At 42.9% G+C, this 19,401-nt stretch overlaps 1 protein-coding gene across 3 annotated transcripts in view; it reads right to left on the bottom strand.

Moving 5' to 3' along the window:
- Positions 1-19,401, bottom strand: part of VPS53 (VPS53 subunit of GARP complex) — a 136,304-nt gene that overhangs the window by 60,052 nt on the left and 56,851 nt on the right. For all 3 annotated transcript variants that reach the window (XM_045773639.2, XM_087854667.1, XM_045773641.2), the window contains 2 exons: positions 18,319-18,460; positions 5,563-5,664 (listed from right to left, as the gene is read on the bottom strand). In XM_045773639.2, the coding sequence (XP_045629595.1) occupies positions 5,563-5,664; positions 18,319-18,460 (244 nt within the window). The remainder of the gene's footprint in view (positions 1-5,562; positions 5,665-18,318; positions 18,461-19,401) is intronic.

Genomic DNA, 19,401 nt, shown 5'->3' with positions numbered 1-19,401 from the left:
AACAGCATCATGAGAGCAGTCCTTCTTATGAAAAGACAGTTGGTGACCTTATACCAGACAGATAGATATATAGTACACAGACAGGCAGGCATGCAGGCCATTTTGTCTTTATTTTTTGCCTTGGACCATTTTGTAAAACAGGGCCAGCACTGGTCCCCAGTTGATACTTAAAAACCACTGATATATAGGCCATCTAGGTAGGTAAGCATTTAAAAACTCCATTTGCTTCCTAATTTCTTTTCAAAATATCTAAAAAAAGGGGTGCCTGAGTGGCTCAGTCGTTAAGCGTCTGCCTTTGGCTCAGGGAGTGATCCTGGCGTTCTGGGATCGAGCCCCCCATCGGGCTCCTCCACTGGGACACTGCTTCTTCCTCTCCCACTCCCCCTGCTTGTGTTCCCTCTCTCGTTGGCTGTCTCTCTGTCAAATAAATAAAATCTTAAAAAAAAAAAATCTAAAAAAACTAAGTGAAGATCCTCCGACATATCTCTTTCTATTTATAAAAAAAAGTCAATTCTTTTTATCATCGAATGCCAGCACAAGGACCCTCAGCCCTTGCTGGGGTTGATACCAGAGTACAATTTGGGCATAAATTGATACCAACAGCATACTTGTTGAACTGTTCATATCTTTTAATTAACACAGGAAAAACTAAGCCTCTAATGACAAACAGAATGATTCCCTTCTTCTTTAACTTCTAAAAATAAAACACTGTAATGGTTAATAGCATCTGTAAAAACTGGAAGTGAACCCCCAAAATTAAATGTCACCTTTAGACATAGCCCATTCAGTCTCTTGTGTAACTTTCTCCCTTACCACTTCGGAGAGTTCCGTGACCTTAGTTTTTTTTTGCAAGATTTTTAGAAACTCTGGTCCTTCCTAAAATAATTATAATTAGGCTGTTTTCCCTTATCACCTAGAAGCCACCACCAAAGTCAGGTCTGAGGCTGAGAGCACAAGAGACTCCCCAGCCTGGGTTCACTGAGTTTGAATTGGCTGGATCCAAAGTTCCACTTCATTTCACAGATGCCCTGGGACTTTCTCCCACACTCCCATCAGTTTAAAACAGCGGATCCGTGATGTAGTATGATGGCTGTGTAGGGGTGGTTCTTACCTAATTATTCCGTATTTTCCAAGTCAGTTATTCATTATTTCATTTTTTTCAATAAGGTTAAATGAATAGCCAAATGTAATTTAATTTGTCTAACTTCTGTAAGGCCAGATATCCTGATTTTAGAATTGAAAACTATAGCCACGATACCCATTATCTTTTTATTAATACAGTCATCGTAAGGATAATTATCCTCTTTATCTACATTTTCTTCCTGTGACAAAAGTATTCACATGTCTGCAGGATAGCTTCTGATAATTATAAATTGGGAGTTTATAAAATACAGAATGTTGTCATGTTTTAAATCAAGTATTTTGTATTTGGCTTTGTTTACTAATTTATGTGCAATTTTCCAATTACTGACCATGTTTTAGTTTATCACCTTAGGAAGGCTACATTATGAAATCCAAGCTCTATAAATTAGATAACAGTCCTGTACTGACATTACATTTTCTGACTTTGATCTGTGGTCATTTAAGTGAATGACCTTCTTGTTAGGAAATACATACAGAAATATTTAGAGGTAAAAGACATGATATATGCTAACTTACAAACTATTCTAAAAGAGAGAGAGACAGAGAGGGAGGGGAAGACAGGGAGAGAAAGGGAGAGGAGGAATGGGGGGCAAAGAAAAGGAAATGATACAGTAATTGTAGCAAAATGTTAACAACTGGTAAACCCAGGTGCAAGATATATAAGTTCTTGTAATATTCTTAAAACTCTTCTCTAATTTAGGTATTTTCTTTTTAAAAAGGAAAAAATAAAAATAACAATAAAAAGCTTGGGAGATGGGTGCTAATGGCCTGGCAGATAGCCCCAGAGACCGTCATGGAGCACTCAAGCAACGGCACATCACCAACACTTTGGATAGCCCAGAGGACAGCAGTGTGGGAAAACACGGGCATTCGTGCCTGAGTAAAACAGGGCTTAGAATCAATTTCACAGTTTTAACAATGCACCATAGTTAGGGTAGCTGTCACCACCGGGGGAGGCTGGGAGATGGGTACGCAGGACCTCTCTGCACTCTGCAACTACTTAGGAATTTATAATTATTTCAAAACACAAAGTTTTTTTTTTAAAAAAGTGGTACAGGAGAGTTGGACTCTGAATGTGAAGTGGGTTTAGGAATATCTTAACCTATTTATTTTGCTTTTATTCCCTTTTTACATATGTGCAAAATGATATACAATAAAAATCTGGGTCTAGAGAAGTCTGAGTAGCTCATTCAGAGTATGTATAAGAGACAGACTCTAAGTGATAAAAGAAAAGAACTCCGTGTTATTCCAACAAAGTCATCGCGGTCAGTCTTCCCCAGACCATGTGTCCGATGACGCCCTGCAGAGCACTCCGAACCTGAAACTCAGGGAGCCGCATCATCAGACAGTGTGGCTGTCCCAGCCCTATGGGCAGGTGACTGCTCCACCCTGCCTCTGCCCACCAATGCCACTCCTGGCAGCGAGGGGAGACCCAACACCATAGCTCCGGGTCCCTTGCAATGTTTATAGTGTGAGCTGGAAGCAAAAGGGGAACAATGGGAGGGACTGCCCAAAGTTTCCTTTTTGCTTTTTTTCCACAGGGCTGTCTCCGGCCTATAGCTGCTTGATGACTGTGCTATTTAGATAAGAGGTACTGGAATTTCAGTTCACACTGGCTCTCCCTGTGAGCTGTCCGGCTCCCCAAAGGGTTGAGTGTCTGCTGAAAGAACACACGAAGTCATTTAGCAGTAGCATTCGGGCTGCCTGTCTGAGTGTGTGAATTCTGTCCAAGAGCCGCAGATGTTTCAGTTATTTCCTCCCGGAGTTTGAGGGAATAATAGAAGGTTACTGTTGTCACAGTAAGGAGCTCTGCAGCTGGCCCCACTTCCTTTTATTACCATCCAATGTAAACAGATTAAATCTAACTGCTTGGATCACCAGAAGGGTACATTTTTAAACCAGAAACTCCTTATTCTTCTCCCTTTTTCTTCGAGCACCCTCAGTCCCCTTTCACATGCCATTTTTTTCATCACTGGGGGTATGTTGGCAACTGGTAGCTCAAACTAAATACCTTTTTTCAAGTTCACACTCTTTCCTCAACAGCCTATGCTGCAGGAGTGAGCAGGGAGGGACCCTGTCCTTGAGGGCCAACTATCTACTTACTGCAATGACACAATGGGTTGGGTAACCCAGACGACTGCTGGGGGCCTCCCCCACACCTCTGGCTCAGCTCACCCCTAGCTTCCCATGGACTTCCTCCCTAATCCCCACAGGGCTCCTGCGCTTTCTGTACACCCAACTCCAGAAGCCAGTAAGTGGCTGGGAAGAGGGAGATCCTGGAGCTCCCCCCTAATGGACCACAAGCAAGACAAGTGCTAGGGAGGCTGCAGGAGGCTGGGGATGGTATACAGGTGTCGTCACTAACAAGTGACGGCCAGTGAAACTGCAGGTGGGTCATCTAGTCCAGGGGTCTTGGTACTTTCTTTTTAAACAGATCTCAAACCCTTGGTTCGAAAGAAATTTTCCCTGGAATTCCATGAAAAAAGTGACTCAGAACCGAACTGCTCTGTTTGGAAGGAGTCAGAGCCCTGGTCTCCTCCCAACCCCCCACAGGGACATGTGATGGGGCACCAAGGAATATAGTTTGAAAACCACGGCTCTCTCTAAAGATGAAAGCACTAGTCAAGCCGAGAGAGAGTAAAAACCTACCATGTGGTCAGTTAATGGCGGACCAGACTCTGCCTCTGCTTTACCGCCTTATCTGTGCTCTGTGTCCTTAGAATGAGCAGTCTCGGTCCTTACAACAATAACCTCTACCTTCCAGGATGAGCAAAAAGGTCCATGAGAAAGACAAATCATATTTCATCTAGTAAACAGATTTTGTAGTAATGGGGGCCTCTACCATAATCCAGTTTAATGATATCCAGGGATGACAGCTGAAGGGATAACTTTTCATGGCAGCACAAGGACAATGACAGCCACCGGCACTGGGAAGACACAGGGCCCTGAAAACGGCACTACACACCAAAGCACTACAAAGCAAGCTCAAAGGGTGCAGGTGATGGAATGTGGGTGGAGGACACACCAGAAGAACGAACTCTAAATCCAGACTTCTTCCTATCCCAGTGCTTCCTCCCCAAATGTGACAAATGCATTTCTTTAGTTAGAAGAAATCTTTTGTTATCTCTCACACTAGCTGATATGATGGCTTTAAATCAATTATAGCTAATCTCACAGATCTCTGGAAAATAGCCATCAGGCATCCTTCCAGTTTTATTCATTCACCTGTATTCATGGCATTAATTTCTGGGACCTCCACTTTTCACCGAGACAGCACGGTGTAGTAAAAGCTTCATGGAGGGAATTCTAGTCTCTGACTTCCAGATCTTGCTTCCAGTCCTAGCTCATCCATGCCCAAACTCTGTAACCCTGGGCAAATGGCTTAACCTCTCTGAGCTGCACACACTGCAGCTCATATAAAATCCTACAAAATGAGAGGCAGGCATTGGGAAGACGAAATGAAATAAAGCACGTAAAAGACTTTGAAACTATGAAGCCCATAAAAATGTGAGGTATCCATGTTATTACAATTATTTAATCAGTGGACCAGACACGTTTTACTGCATCACTTCAGAATTGCTCCTGGAATGCTGTTCTCTTGGCTCCTGCCATGACTGTACACCTACCCTCACCATGCCAGGAATGCAGGTTAGTGGCAAGTGCGTGGCTATGGGGTTCCCAGGCCTCCCTTTTGGTGGTGTCTGGAGCAAAACAACGCTATAAAATAACCCTCGAGCAGCCAAGTGTAGAAAATTAAAAAGAAGGATCACTAATCCAGACAGGAAAAGGCCTGATTTATTGCTCTAACCGCTCTGTCATAAAATGGCAGTGAAACAAAAACACCATTCTATAGGATGAAGGGAGAGGAAATTTAGAGTTGGACAGAAAATCCGAAGGAAATGAAAGTGCTAGTGAGCTCTGAAAAGTAACTCTCCAAATATGCCTTTGGTCACCTTGATGTTTCCAGGCCTCCCCGATGCCTGCCAGACCTCGAGTGCTCAGCCTGCACTGACTGGAGGCCTCTCCTAGCTGATGGTGCTGAGAACTCTCCTGGGGATCCTCGAGCCTCTCTCCTGTCGTCACCGGCCAAATGAGAACCTAATCGAGAGCTAGGCTGGCAGGTGCAGGAGATGATGAATGAGGTGGGCAGGCGTTCTGCCGCCGCACCACGGACCGATTAAGCTTGTGCGGGTTGCTCGTTCCAGCGGGGAAGCTCTTTGGGGACAGAGGCGGGCAGGAAAGGCTGTTCTTTCACTCCGTTTCAAAATGCACCTCCAGATAAGGGCTTTCTATAAAGCCCACCAGAGTTACAATCCCTGAATGTGGTTAATGGCCAAAGGGCCACATGTAGAGGGGGCAGACCCATTTTCAGAAGCAAACGTTAGGTAGGAGGCATATGGAAAGGCAACCTGGACTTACCTGATCTAAATCTCCTTTCTCCATTGCCAGTTCCTCCATCTCTGGTGCTGGCTCATCTTCCAGGAAGGGATTGGTGGATGGGGGCGGAGACTCGAGTTTTTTCTGTTAGGAAGACATGGGAGATAGGTATTTTCTGAGCATATTCTCAATACCTTTCCCCATTCATCTGCTTTTTCCAAGTCTCTCTAACCCCTAAATCATAAAATCTGATCTAATGAGCAAGAACTGAGACAACACGGACCACATTCTTACCTACCAGCCTTCATACTATTTCCCATCTTCCTGAAACCTACTGCCCACCCCACCCCAATCCCAACCTGGTTAAAACTCTCATTCATCCTTCAGCCCTCAAATTAGAAGTCCCTTTTTCTGGGAAGCCTTCCCTGTCTCTTAAGATTGGGACAGATGTCCCTACTACATGTTTCCATCTTACCCAGTATGTCCACCTACCCAGATATTTATTAAAATATTGAAACTGTCCATTTATTTGTCTTGTGCCCACTAGATTCCGTGACGGCAGGGGACCATGTCTGTCTTGTTCCCCCTCCTACATCTCGGCGCCTGGCATTTCCCAGGTGCTCCCTAAATATGAATGAATCAAAATGCTGGATGGGTTGGAATTCAAGAACTATAAAGCTAATCTTATGTGTTCTAGATTACAGACAGAAGTCTCTTCCCAAATAAGTCTCATTACAACAAGTATAACAAAATCTCCTTGGGAAAGGTTAGTTCTCAGGACCTGATTATGACCACTGTTTTAAAACATGGCACTGAGTGGGACCACGGGCTGGAGTGGGAAAGCTGGAGGCAAGAGGTGTGGGTCCTAGCTCCAACTCTGCAGCACTGGCCAACTGCCTAACTTCTCTCGGCCACAGCATCCTCATCTGTTGCACGAGGTTGTGGTTAGGACCACCAGATGGATCGGATGTGATAAAAGGTGCAGAGGGAAAAAAAAAAAGGCACAAAAGGCAAAAAGGAGCACGTGACACGTATAAGGGACACCGGTGATGTTAATTTCAGTGCAACAACAGAATCGAGGCAGCTCTTTGGAATTTTTTTTTTTACAAATCTGGCTCCAAGATGTTGTTTATGCCAGGGAGCTAAAAGAAAACTAAGTGGATGAGGAGAAAAGGGATTGGCTGATGCTGGGGATGAGGGGAAGGGTCAAGGAATGGCTCTTTAGAGACAAGAAGCCAGGTGGAGAGGGTGTTTCTAAATGTACTTGTGACACTTTTGCATATATCAGCAGAGTAACTTGAACTAACCCCTAAGCCAAGAGGGACAGCACATGGACTATATAGTGTGAATGACTTTGTCAAGTGCCAGGACATCAGCTGAAGATATACCAAGAAAAAGAAAAAGAGCAAAACAAATTAACAGAAACAATCCAGAAAAATATGAAAAACTTAAGTACAAAAAACACAAACCATATCGGTGTCTGGTTTAGGCTTTAAGACCATTCTGCTTACACTCATGTAAACTATTTAATTTTCGGCCCGAACACTTGGATGCTGTTATGTTGCCAGATAAAGACCCAGTGTATAAGAAAAGCCTTGTGATCAGTGCATTAGGTCAAGGCAGTCATTAGTAGGACAGTGATTTTTATGGTATCCTGCTGAGAAACAAGATGGTCTAACAACCAAGCAAATACTTAAAATTCATACACTCCAAACTTTGGCTTGCTTTGCCTGATACGGGAAAAAAAATCCCTATAGACTTAAAGCAAAATAGTTTATTTTTAGAATTAGGCTGTTTTGGGGGTGCCTGAGTGGCTCAGTCGGTTAAGCAGCTGCCTTCGGCTTAGGTCATAATCTCAGGGTCCTGGGATTGAGCCCCATGTCAGACTCCATGCTCTGCGGGGCACCTGCTTCTCCTTCTCTCTCTGCCTGCCATTCCCCCTGCTTGTGATCTCTCTCTCTCTCTGTCAAATAAATAAATAAAATCTTAAAAAAAAATTAGGCTATTTTTAGAAAGCAATATATCTTTGAAAACAATATTTCTAAATGCTTCTTTATACAAGGTCATTGGACAAGGAGGGCCTCTTCAAGGAGGTGATGAGCAGAGACCAGAATGAGGAGAAGGCGCTAGTGAGGCAAAGATCTGGAAAGAGCATTCTCAGCAGGGGACCTGGTGCAAAGGCTGGGATGAGCTTGGTGAGTCTGAGGGACAGAGAGGACGACAGGGGGCGTGAAGCAAGAGAGGCAGCCGGAGCCTGCTCGCAGAGCCTTTGTGGGCCACGGTAAAGGTGAGATTTTCTTCTCACAGGAACTGGGTAGTCACTGGGGGGGGGGGTTAAATAAGGAAGTGATGTGATCTAATTCAGATTTTTCTTTTTAAAGATTTTATTTATTTGACAGAGAGAGACAGCAAGAGATTGAACAGAAGCAGGGGGAGTGGGAGAGGTAGAAGCAGGCTCCCAGCGGAGTAGGGAGCCCAATGTGGGGCTCGATCCCAGGACCCCAGGATCAGGCCCTGGGCCAAAGGCAGATGCTTAATGACTGAGCCACCCAGGCGCCCCTCTAATTTAGATTTTTTAAAATATCATTCCACTGCTGTGGGGAGGGAGGATGGATTGTAATGGAAGAAGACCAGACGAAGAGGCCGCTGCTGTGTTCCAGGCAAAGACAGTACAGGACTGAACTAAGCTACTGTTGTGGGGACAGAAACAGGTGGCCCGATTTGGGGACATATTTAGGAGACAAACCCAAGAGGACTGGTGGAGAAAACGAATGTGAGGGTGAAGGAAAGGAAGGCATCAGGGACCATTTACATTTTGGCCTGAGCGGCTACATGGCTGGTGTCACCATTAACGAGTGACAAGTCTGGGTTTGAGTCCAGGCTCATTCACTTGGATATGCTGCTTAGCTTCTCCAAGCCTCAGCTCTTCCCCTGCAACGTGAAGGGACACAAATGTCCACCACACAGAGCTGGGTGAGGATCAAATGAGACCACGCACGTAAAGCACAAGATACGGACATAAAGCAGCTCAACACGATGTCTGGCAAGCAGGCAAAGCTCAGTAAGTGGGAGCTCTCATTCATATTTAAGGGCGCAGAACCGTGGCAGTGCCTCTCCCAGCGGAGCAACTCTCAGATGGGAAAGAAGTGGGAGCACACGGCTAAGAAGTTTTGTAAAAAAGAACTTTCAATCACAAATAAGATCCTGCACCTGCTATTGTGCCTCTCTGGGAGATCTCCAGGAAATGAAAACAATGGGTCCATCAAATTACAAACGCACAGGCTCCCTGAGCTTCTGCCTTCTTCCCTAGCCTCCAATGAGGCTCTCCAAGTACTGCACGTACTGATGCCCTACCAGTAAATATTACATGAGAAAACGCTAAGGGGCGGACACAGACTCCTGCTGTTGGAGGGCGACGTTACTGCTCAGAATAATTTGCTGTGATGAAAGAATAAGTCTTTGCAGTGAGCAATCCCCTGCACAACTCAGCCTTCTATTGCAAGAGCCCTGGTGTCAGAGCCAAGCAGACCACACTTCTCATTTCTGCTCTGCAGCTGTCGCAGACCATAAAGAATTACAAGTTTGGGTTTAGATTTTAAATAACTCAAATGACATATTCCATGAGCTCTGGGGCCGCTAAATAAAACAAAAAAATTGCCAAGAAATGAACGACTTTCCAATTTTAAAAGCATTCCTTCTTTTTGCTATGATGACAGTTGATTTCAAGTCCATACAGCGAAGAAAAATTCTTCATATAGCCAGTTAATTCCTACTAATTAAACCACATGGGATTCCCAACACCTCCAAAACAATGAGGCGCACAGGATGGCCAAGCTGTCTAGCTGACTGCTGGGAAGAGAGACCCTGGCTTTAGTCAGTAGTGTATCTGCAGCCGGGTCTGCCTGCACAAATCCTTTTCTGGGGCCCTCGCTCGACACTTCAAATTATCAGAGAAGGAACTCTGAAATTTAAGACTAATCCGTTTCCTTTCCCTGGGGGAGAAAGCTTTCAGTTATAAGATGAAAATTCCACAATTTCTGCATTTCTCATTCCATAAATACTTTATTCCAGCCCAATTCCTGATTTGTTCTGAAAGAGATGGCCTGGAGGCTTGAACTGATACGACTGCAAACACAGGGCCCTGCACACCGGGTTTAATATTACTGGGACCTCTCTTGGTACCACCACGCTCATATCTTATATTGTGACCCTTATGTATAGGCTTCTTTCTCCACTAGACCATAGGCACCTGTCTGATTCAATTTTTCATCCTTTCTGAAGGCTCTGCGCAAACCGAGAGCTTAAAAAACGTTTGGGAATAAATCCTGATTGGATGAGAAACACTCAATAAAATCCTCTTCAGACACGTGGACAATACTTTCTATTTTCTATAAACAAAACAAAAAACCCGTGTGTGTGTGTGTGTGTGTGTGTGCGTGTGTATGCTTGTAGCACAGTCTCAAAAATATACCCCGAACTATTAAACAGTGGACAATCTCTGGGGAGAGGGATTTAGAGTAATTAAGGAAGAGATTCTTTTAAAATATTTTATTCTGTTTGAGCTTTAACAAGCATGTATTTCCCTCCCTCTCTCTCTCCTTTTTCTGGTAGACAAATTATCTGAAGAGTGAAGATGATTTATAACTAAATACAGTATTTCCTAAAACCCTTAATATTTTAAAATTGTGATATATAATTAACATCAAATTCACCATGTTAGGTGATTTACAACGGAGTGATTTTCAGTACGTTCACAAGGTTGTACCACCATCACCACCATCTAATCCTCAAACCTTTTTACCCCAAAGGAAGCCCCATATCCATTAGCTATCACTTCCAATCCTCCCCTTCCCCTAATCTGTGGCAACTCTTAATCCATTTACCGTCTCTATGAATTTGCCTATTCTGGACATTTCATAGAAAATGTGGCTTTTTGTGTCTGGCTTCTTTCACTTTATATAGTGTTTTCGAGGTTCATCCTGTGTTATGTGTCAGTATTTCAGTCCTTTTTTTTGGCTGAATAATATTCCAGTGCATGGATATACCACATTTTCCTTAACCATTTGCCCATTAAAAGCCATCTGGGGGGCGCCTGGGTAGCGCAGTCGTTAAAGCGTCTGCCTTCGGCTCAGGGCGTGATCCCGGCGTTCCGGGATCGAGTCCCACATCGGGCTCCTCTGCTGGGAGCCTGCTTCTTCCTCTCTCACTCGCTTGCTGTGTTCCCTCTCTCGCTGGCTGTCTCTGTCACATAAATAAATAAAATCTTTAAAAAAAAAAAAAAAAAAAAAGCCATCTGGGTTGTTTCTACTTTTTGGCTATTGTGAATAGTGCTGCTATGAACATTCATGGACAAGTGTTCATATGAACATGGGAGAATTGTCAATTCTCTTGAGCGTATACCTAGGAGGAAGCATGTATTACTCTAAAAAAAGTTTCAGATTGCTTTGCCTTTTTTTTTTTTTTTTTTTAATCTGGCAGAGTTACCCCCTTACATTAGGCATCGGTATGTTAGCACCACGAATTGCATGAAAACAAATAGTAACTATTTCTTCTGAATCCTTACAAACCATCACTAACATCAAGACTCAGTGCTGGGGGACTAAGCAGGTGCATTCATGAGAGACAAGGATACAGAAAACAGTTTAAAACAGAGGCTTTCTTAAATTTGAAAAAACTCATACCTTTTGGCCCTATAATTCAACATACTTGTATCATAAGAAAACAATCTCCAATGTGAACAAAAATGTGTTCACTGTGGCCTTGTTTATAGTAGTGAAAAAATGACAATTATTTAAGGATCCAACAAGAAAAGGGTAGTTAGGGAAATTCTGGACCATCTCAAGTATAATGATTGAGAAACCACTTAAGATAGGACATATGAAGAAAAGTAAGCTATAAAACTGTATTTACACATCATATATAAAAATAAACTCAATATGGATCAAAGATCTAAAATGTAAGGGTCAAAAACTATAAAACTCTTAGAATATAGCATAGGTAAATGCTTGTGAACTTGGGGATGACACCAAAACTCAAATAACAAAAGAAAAAAAAAAAAACAAACCAGAAAAGTATGATTTCATCAAAATGGAAAACTTTTGCATATCAAAAGACACTATAAAAAAAAGTGAAAAGACAACCCACAGAATGACAGAAAATATTTAGCAATTGTGTACCTGATAAATGACAGAATATATCTAGAAAATAGTTTTTAAAAACATTCCCACAACTCAACAATAAAAAAGACAAATAACCCAGGGATGCCTGGGTGGCTCAGTCAGTTAAGTGTCCAACTCTGGATCTCAGCTCAGGTCCTAATCTCAGGGTCGTGAGTTCAAGCCCCGTGTTACAAAAAAAAAAAAAAAAGACAAACCACCTAATTAAATAATGGGAAAAGGACTTGAACAGACATTTCTCCAAGATGGCCAATAAGCACATAAAAAATATGTCCAATGTTATTAGTCATTAGGAAAATGCATATCAAAACCACCATGAGAGGGGTGTCTGGGTGGCTCAGTCAGTTAAGCGTCCAACTCCTGATTTAGGCTCAGGTCATGATCTCAGGGTCATGAGACTGAGGCCCACATCGGGCTTCATGCTCAGTGAGGAGTCTGCTTGAGATTCTCTCTCCCTCTCCCTCTGCCCTTCCCCACCCCCCACTCTCTAAAATAAATAAGTCTTTTTAAAAAGTGCAATTTCAACTTTATAAAATGAACACGCCAAAATCCTCATCTCTGAATGATGTTTTCTCTTGTCTCCATTCTTGCTATACTTTCTACCTTTCCTATCTTGACTATGTATTACTCTCTTCTCAGAAACAAATTAACAGAAGTTAATTTCCTCCTAGGATGTTATTCAAATGAAGGAACACATTCCTTCACCATCAAATAAACCATTTATAAAACGTTTTGAAACATCAAAGCAGAGCTATTTCCTTGTTCAGAAGTCCTTATACTGTGGCACAAGTGCTGAGACCCTGCCCCTCTCCTACTCGCAAGGTCTCCCTGATTCAGGTGTTAAGTTGCTGGAAGACTGAGGTATAGCCACTCTGGGTGGGCTTTCTCACATAGTGAGCCTTCTGCAAGCACTCTTATCCTCAAACTGCCTGGTTGAAAATTACACCTATAGCTTGTATATTTATAATGTAATTTTAAAAACCAGGCAAATATAAATGTATACTAAAATGACCCCTATAAGCCAAAGGATGATTCTATTTAGAAAGGCAATTTATGCAATGACTAGGAGGAGGGGAAATCCAGCTGCATGAATTGGGAAAAGTTTAATCTTATTTAAAAAAAACCCGAAACTTCCAAATTCAGTGAGCCTGTTACAAAAACTTAACCCAACCTACTCTGCTTTTGTAGAGGCTGAAGATAATGCTTACCTTGAATCTGATCATTGAGTTACTATGAATGAATGTAGGCATAGTTAAATCACATCCAGGTATTTGCTTTTCATTTCAAGGCATTTTAATTTACAGGGTATTTCAAATCCCTCTTAAGGGTCAGGAGTTTAGACAATTAGCAAAAAGCAATGGCAGCTCACTTCTTCCAGTAAATTACAGCACAGGACACTATAAACTTGTTAGGGCTAGTACTGTAAAACAAGACGAGCCCTGTCCTTAAGGTTCTTTCAGTTTCCATCTCTTATCAGATATCAAAGTTGCATCTGTCAAAAAAGAGCCAGCGGCGCCTGGGTGGCGCAGTCGTTAAGCGTCTGCCTTCGGCTCAGGGCGTGATCCGGACGTTCTGGGATCGAGCCCCACATCAGGCTCCTCCGCTGGGAGCCTGCTTCTTCCTCTCCCACTCCCCCTGCTTGTGTTCCCTCTCTCGCTGGCTGTCTCTGTCAAATAAATAAATAAAATCTTAAAAAAAAAAAAAAGAGCCAAAGATGACGCATCACACTGATCAGTTAGGACGAGCTGGACTGTGGCACGTCCTTCCAGGTGAGCTCATCGTCTCTCTAGCTCACCCTAATTGTTAATCAGTCAGCAAGGCCCTTAAAAGGATCTCAGTAATACAGTGAGAAGGGGTGGGTGGGCCTGGGAGGGTCTGTGGTCAACATGACTCCTTGGCTGAATTATTTGTTCCCTAACTTTGCAAGGAATTCACAACCTTCTATGAAATTTGGCATATGCTATAGAGTAACAAGATATACCTTGGTTCATTTTGTAGTTTATTCGGATGCCCTGAAATAAAATGGCAGCCACAAACGATTTTTGAAAAAGCTAGGCAGCACAGGGAGGAGGTAAGGGAGACAAGGAGCAGCAAGTCTTCAGGGGGGTGCCAAGGAGCTAGACTGCAGAGTAAGGCCACTTGGACCCCCAGCCCCAGGCCACCTCTTCCCAGCACTGTTGGGAGCATGGTCACTGGCCATGACTAATCCACCAGTGGCCCTGCTCCTGAGGTCTACAGGCTGCAGGTGAAGGTGTGGCCCCACTTGGCCCGCAGGAAGGTAGACGGTAGGCCAGGCTCAGAGTGAACATGACCTACAGTGAGAAGCATAGCATTTACATATTCCCAAGGCAGGGCTACAGTGAACTAATTCTCTAAGACCTGGCCTTCCTTGTGGAGGAAGCCATAGGAGTTCTGCTGCCTTTCTAGAAACTAACCTTTAAGGGAAAATCCTTAAGGGTTATAGACCAGCCACTGCCAGGACTTGGAATGCAGAATGGTTGCTAGGTCATGATAACTAGGACAAAGAGTGGTCCAGGGGAAGAGTCTGATCTAAAGAAGTTGAATGATTTGGAGATATCTGTGGAAAAGACAGTTGACCATTGGGAGGGGAGAATAAAAAGTTTATGGCTTAGCGGGATTTCTGGCCAAGAATTTGTAATCTGAAACTCTCTGCAAACTTGATAAGAGAAGAACCAACAACTGAACAATTGGAGAAATTTATAGATCAACTATGCCAGAAAATTTCCAAAACAGAAGACAAAAAGGGAAGAAATTGGTAAAAAACAAAAAAAAAACCAAAAAAACAAACCGAAAAGGCTCAAGTGTTCCAGCTGACCATGCCCGACCCCACAGAGCGCAGCACCTGCCGGGAGCTGGAAGGCTGCAGCCCGGGAGCCTGGCCCTGGCAGAGTGAGCGCAAGTGCAGAGAGGCCACACTGCCCTGAGAAACAAGCACCTCCAAGCCCTCTCCTCCCTCAGACAGAAGGTGCTGACTGTGGGCCAGCTGCCACTTTGACATTCTGATACCTATTTTCCATTTAAAAAAAAAAAGCACTGTCTTCCAACAGCTCCTGCCAGTTTTTCATGGTCTGCACATGTTCAGTAGACTCCCCTTGTCCAGAGGGAGCTTCCTGGCCCATATTACTCTACCTCTTTGGGCCTACGGGGCACTTCCCTGCACAAATGAGACGTGATGTGTCTTGGGACAGCTCCAAGTTTACAGACTATCCTGGTTTTCAGATACGACGGGGCCATTTGTTCCCCTGTAATCCTACAGTTCCCTAAATGTAAAAGCAAAATCACCAGGAAGTAGGGCCCAGCCAAAGGTGGAGAAGGGTTCAAAACAGGTGTTTGGCACTAACATTATTCAAGCAGCCCTTCATTGGGATCTATTTCCCACGTGGTTAGCTGGAATACCGGCTCACAGAACCCATCCTTATGCTCCCCTGACCCTGCCCAGCTGGAAGCCACTCCCAGGTGGGGTATCCGCTCAATGCTTAAACCTCCTGTCCCCAAGCAGATCGCTGTAGGGCTGAACCCAGAGCTGCATGAGTCTCTGTTTGAAACCAGGCCAGACACACGGTTCAGGTAGGGCAGAGAGGAGGGCCGGTATGAGGCTATCAGGCATTGCTGAAGTCAACCAAATACTTCTCAGGAGAGAGAGACATTCTTCTTTCAGTCGCATTTCCATTACTTTCCTTTTGTGGCTTGCATCTTATTTAAGGGCACTTTCATCTGTTTCACGGCCTATTTTTTTCCTTGTTACTAAAAAGAAGCCAATTTCGAACATGAGGTAACAAGCAGAGGAGTATACATATGTATTTTTATTTTTTAAGTATGGAAAGAATGCTCTGGTTCCTTGTATTTTATTTCACTACAGTCATGACTGGCCCTCGGTAGGTAGGGCCTTATAGTCTTGCCTTAAAAATGAGTGTTGCTGCCACCACTCTTCAGCCCAGCGTCCTGAGGGACCAGCTCCTGAGGCACCCACTCTGAGGCAGATCGTTCAAGGAGGTGGATTCCACCGAAGTCCCAGGATTTTAGGACTAAAAGCGTGGGGGACAGAGAAGGTAGCAGAGGTGAAGGGTGAACAAGTGAATAGGACTCCAGGCTCAACCTCTGCTCTTACTTCCCTGCTTCAACCAGAGTAGCTGTTTTTCTGTATTTACACATTAGCTGTGTGACCACTGGTAAGTTTTAAATGAATACAGCACCTCCCTCCTACAGCTGATGAAGCAAAGTGACCGACTGCAGGCAAACGCACCTAGCACAGTGTGGAACACACAGAGAGCGCTCAAAAATGTTAGCAATTGTTCTGTGTGGACTCCACATTAGAATTTGTCGAAAAGCTTGGAAGTCACTGTTTTGGCTCATCTCCCTCATTTAAAAAAAACTGAAAAATAACTTTATTAAAGCATGTAAATACAAAAAGTATATATACAAATATGTATATGTATATATATACATACGCACACACAACTATGCAATTCAAACAAAATACCAGAATAAAATGAAAAAATAATTCTTTGCTTTTCCACATACTCTCACTCCAACTTCCTTCCCCAGAACGTTCATTGTTATCATTTCGAGACCTTTTCCTTACCAATTTACATCCATAAACTTGCTTTTTGGTTTTTACATGTGGAATTCCACCATCTATACTGGGCTACAGCTTCCATTTTCCACTTCACAATATATCTGAGACGTTTCGTTTCTTTTCTTTTTAAAGATTTTATTTATGTATCAGAGAGAGAGAGAAAGAGAGAGAGCGAGCACAGGCAGGGGGAGAGGGAGAGGCAGAAGCAGGCTTCCCGCTGAGCAAGGAGCCCGATGCGGGGCTCGATCCCAGGACCTTGTGATCATGACCTAAGCCGAAGGCAGACGCTTAACCAACTGAGCCACCCAGGCATCCTGAGAGGTTTTCTTCTGTGATAGCACCTCTAGATCGATCCCACATTCTCCCACTATTCCACAGTGTGGATAAACCACATTTTATTTAACTATTCTTCAGAGATAAACTTTATAGAAATCTCCTTTTTTCTTTTTCTTTTTTTTTGCTTTGAAGGCTGCAGTTCACCTCTTTCTTGGTACATCATCCTCTACCTGTATGGATTTTTTTTGTAGACTTCACAGCAGACGTAAAACTGTTGCCTCTCAGGGCATGCCCATGTAATTTTTTGATACATAATGACAACTAGCTCTCCAAAAAGGCTGCACCATTTGTCTACTAGCACTAATAACCTGTATTGTTAGTCTTGCAATTTTTTTTGCCAACCTGATGTAAGAAAATAGTATCCTGTTCTATTTTCTTCATTTTTATTGGCCGACTGTTATTTCTTCAGTGAATTTCCTACTAGACTGTGTACTCATTTTTCGAATTTGGTGACTTGCCTTTTTCTTATTGATTTTAGAGAATTTTTTTATGTTAGATATTAATCATTTGTCTTACAGCCTAAACTGTTTTTTCCTAGTTTGTTTATCCCTTAATTACATTAATGGTCTCTTTATATATTGAAAAATCTTTCAGTACTTTTCTTTACGGCTTCTGGGTTTGACGTCTTGTTTATCTCCCCTTGTTTATTACTTAAGGATAGTTTCTTCTCATGTAATAGAGAAGGCAGTTCACGGAATTCTAGCAAGGTCTGGATTGGATCACAAGTATCTTTTGATTTGTTGGTCCAAGGATTTTCCTACCAAATCACATCACTTCTCAGTTGTTACCAGTTTTTAAAGGATTTTAAGAGGTCTGACTCTCTCAACTTGGATTTCTTCCTCCTTACCTCCTGTTTTCCCTTCCTCCTCACTCCTGCCAGCCTGCACAAAGTCTGTGTATTTTTTGCATGACTAGGGAACAGAGATGAATCAACCATGATTCCTGCATTCAAGGAGCTCAAAGTCTGTGTGTGTGCACACGTGTGTGTAATGATGTAAACAGAAATTACTATAAAACATAAAAATCTGGTTTCCTCATGGATAGGAAATCTAAGAAAGCATATTGATGTGTTAGGAAGGAGGCTGGGTTTCCAAAAAGAAGTTGTGAGAGATGCTTTGAACCTGGTCTTTGCTTACGCAGACATTAAGTGATATTAACTAACAACACACACTCCACCTTTCCAACGGAGGTGCCCAGTCCTCATACCTGTGTACCTTTGTGTTTTAAATTTTTCAGTATTTCTTGGACATGCGGATTTGTATACTTGCCTTTGAGGTTTACAGAGACGCACTGACCTGGTTTGCTCCCCAGAGACATTAAGAAAACAAACTCTAAGATAAAACATACCCTAATTGTGATACAACTCAACAGCTGATAAAGTAATACGGTATTTGTGACTGAATAAGTGAGGCTTCCCTAACTCACAAAATTACTAGTCTGTAAGATGAGGCCACTACTTAGATAAAATGATGACAGGACACTCTAAAAACGTGAAGTACTGCATAAGAGAAAACACTACATCCATAGAGTACTCTGCACCACCACTCACATAATTTAGCAAAATCCCTGGAATGAGGGACTGAGCACTCGAGCCACTGGATGGAACCACCAAACTAGGAAAGACTGAAGTGAAGCCCCACCCCCCGGCCCCCTGATTTCATGTTCCAGCCTCCCTCAGGAAGGTCCTACCAGAGTTCCATCTGTCAGGGTGCACCCGGAGAAGCGTTTGGCGAGAAAGCCCTCAAAGTTAGTCGTTCTCTGAATAGCAAAAAGAAGCAATTTCACTTCAATTTCCTTAGCTCTGGTACGCATAATCTTGGCAAGTTCTGTCCTTCAAAATAAAGAGATAAGAATGTTGTCAAGAAAAACTGTTCAAGATAGGATAAAGTAAACGGGTTTAGCTTATATCCAAAAAAAAAAAAAAAAAGAAAGAAAAAGGAAGTATATCGTCATTTCAAATCCTGAGGTCTGTTACCAATTTTAATGTTTGGAGAATAGAAATACACTCTAAATAAGAATTTGAAGGTGAAATTATCCACTAGTCTAAAAATTCAAGGATTAAGGAGATCAATTTGTTTACATGGTTACTATTATTTTTAGATCTTTCAACCTTTCCATAAGTAGTTAATAATACATATAAAGCACTTACTTCATATTTTATAAAATGCATATATTTTATATAATGTCACAAGTCATTAATTACTGAATTAAAGAGCCCCCTCTTCCTAAGAGCTCAATCTCCATCTCTTCAACCAGAGAGCAGGAACCCCAGAACTACATGTGAGAGCCTGGAATCCCCCCGTGAAAAGTGACATGCACGTGCCCAGGTGGGGCCTGCCCGCGAAGCTTATGTACGCTCTGGTCTGCTTCAGAGTGGGAGCTGTGAGGGAGCAGTGGCCTGAGAGCTCTTAGGAAGTACTGAGCCACGGTTATCTTCCCATACAAAGAAATGGCAAAACCAAACAAAGAGCCTCTGCGATTACTTGAAAATTATGTATCTGTAGGATTTTGGCCAAAATTCCAACAATGAAAGCTTGGCAGCAACAGCAGCAATGGGGCCATTGGCTGCCACGACGACGGCAGATTTGTGGCTTTAGCATACTCCCCGTCTCCTGCAGACTGCACTCTTCACAGAATTAGTTTGCAAGTCACTGAACTGTAAGCTAAAGAGAATTAGTTATCAATTTCTCAAGGAATTTGCTTTCTTTGCTAATCAGGACTTAGAAAGTGACAACCACATTGTCCTTGAATCAACATTTAAAGGTTATCTAA

The sequence above is a fragment of the Ursus americanus genome, chromosome 23 (genome assembly GCF_024610735.1).
Source record: "Ursus americanus isolate L20-20 chromosome 23, mUrsAme1.1.p, whole genome shotgun sequence".
In the NCBI taxonomy this organism is placed as follows: Eukaryota; Metazoa; Chordata; class Mammalia; order Carnivora; family Ursidae; genus Ursus; species Ursus americanus.
Note: the sequence above shows the minus strand (reverse complement) of the source record. Positions and strands in the feature narration are given on the sequence as shown.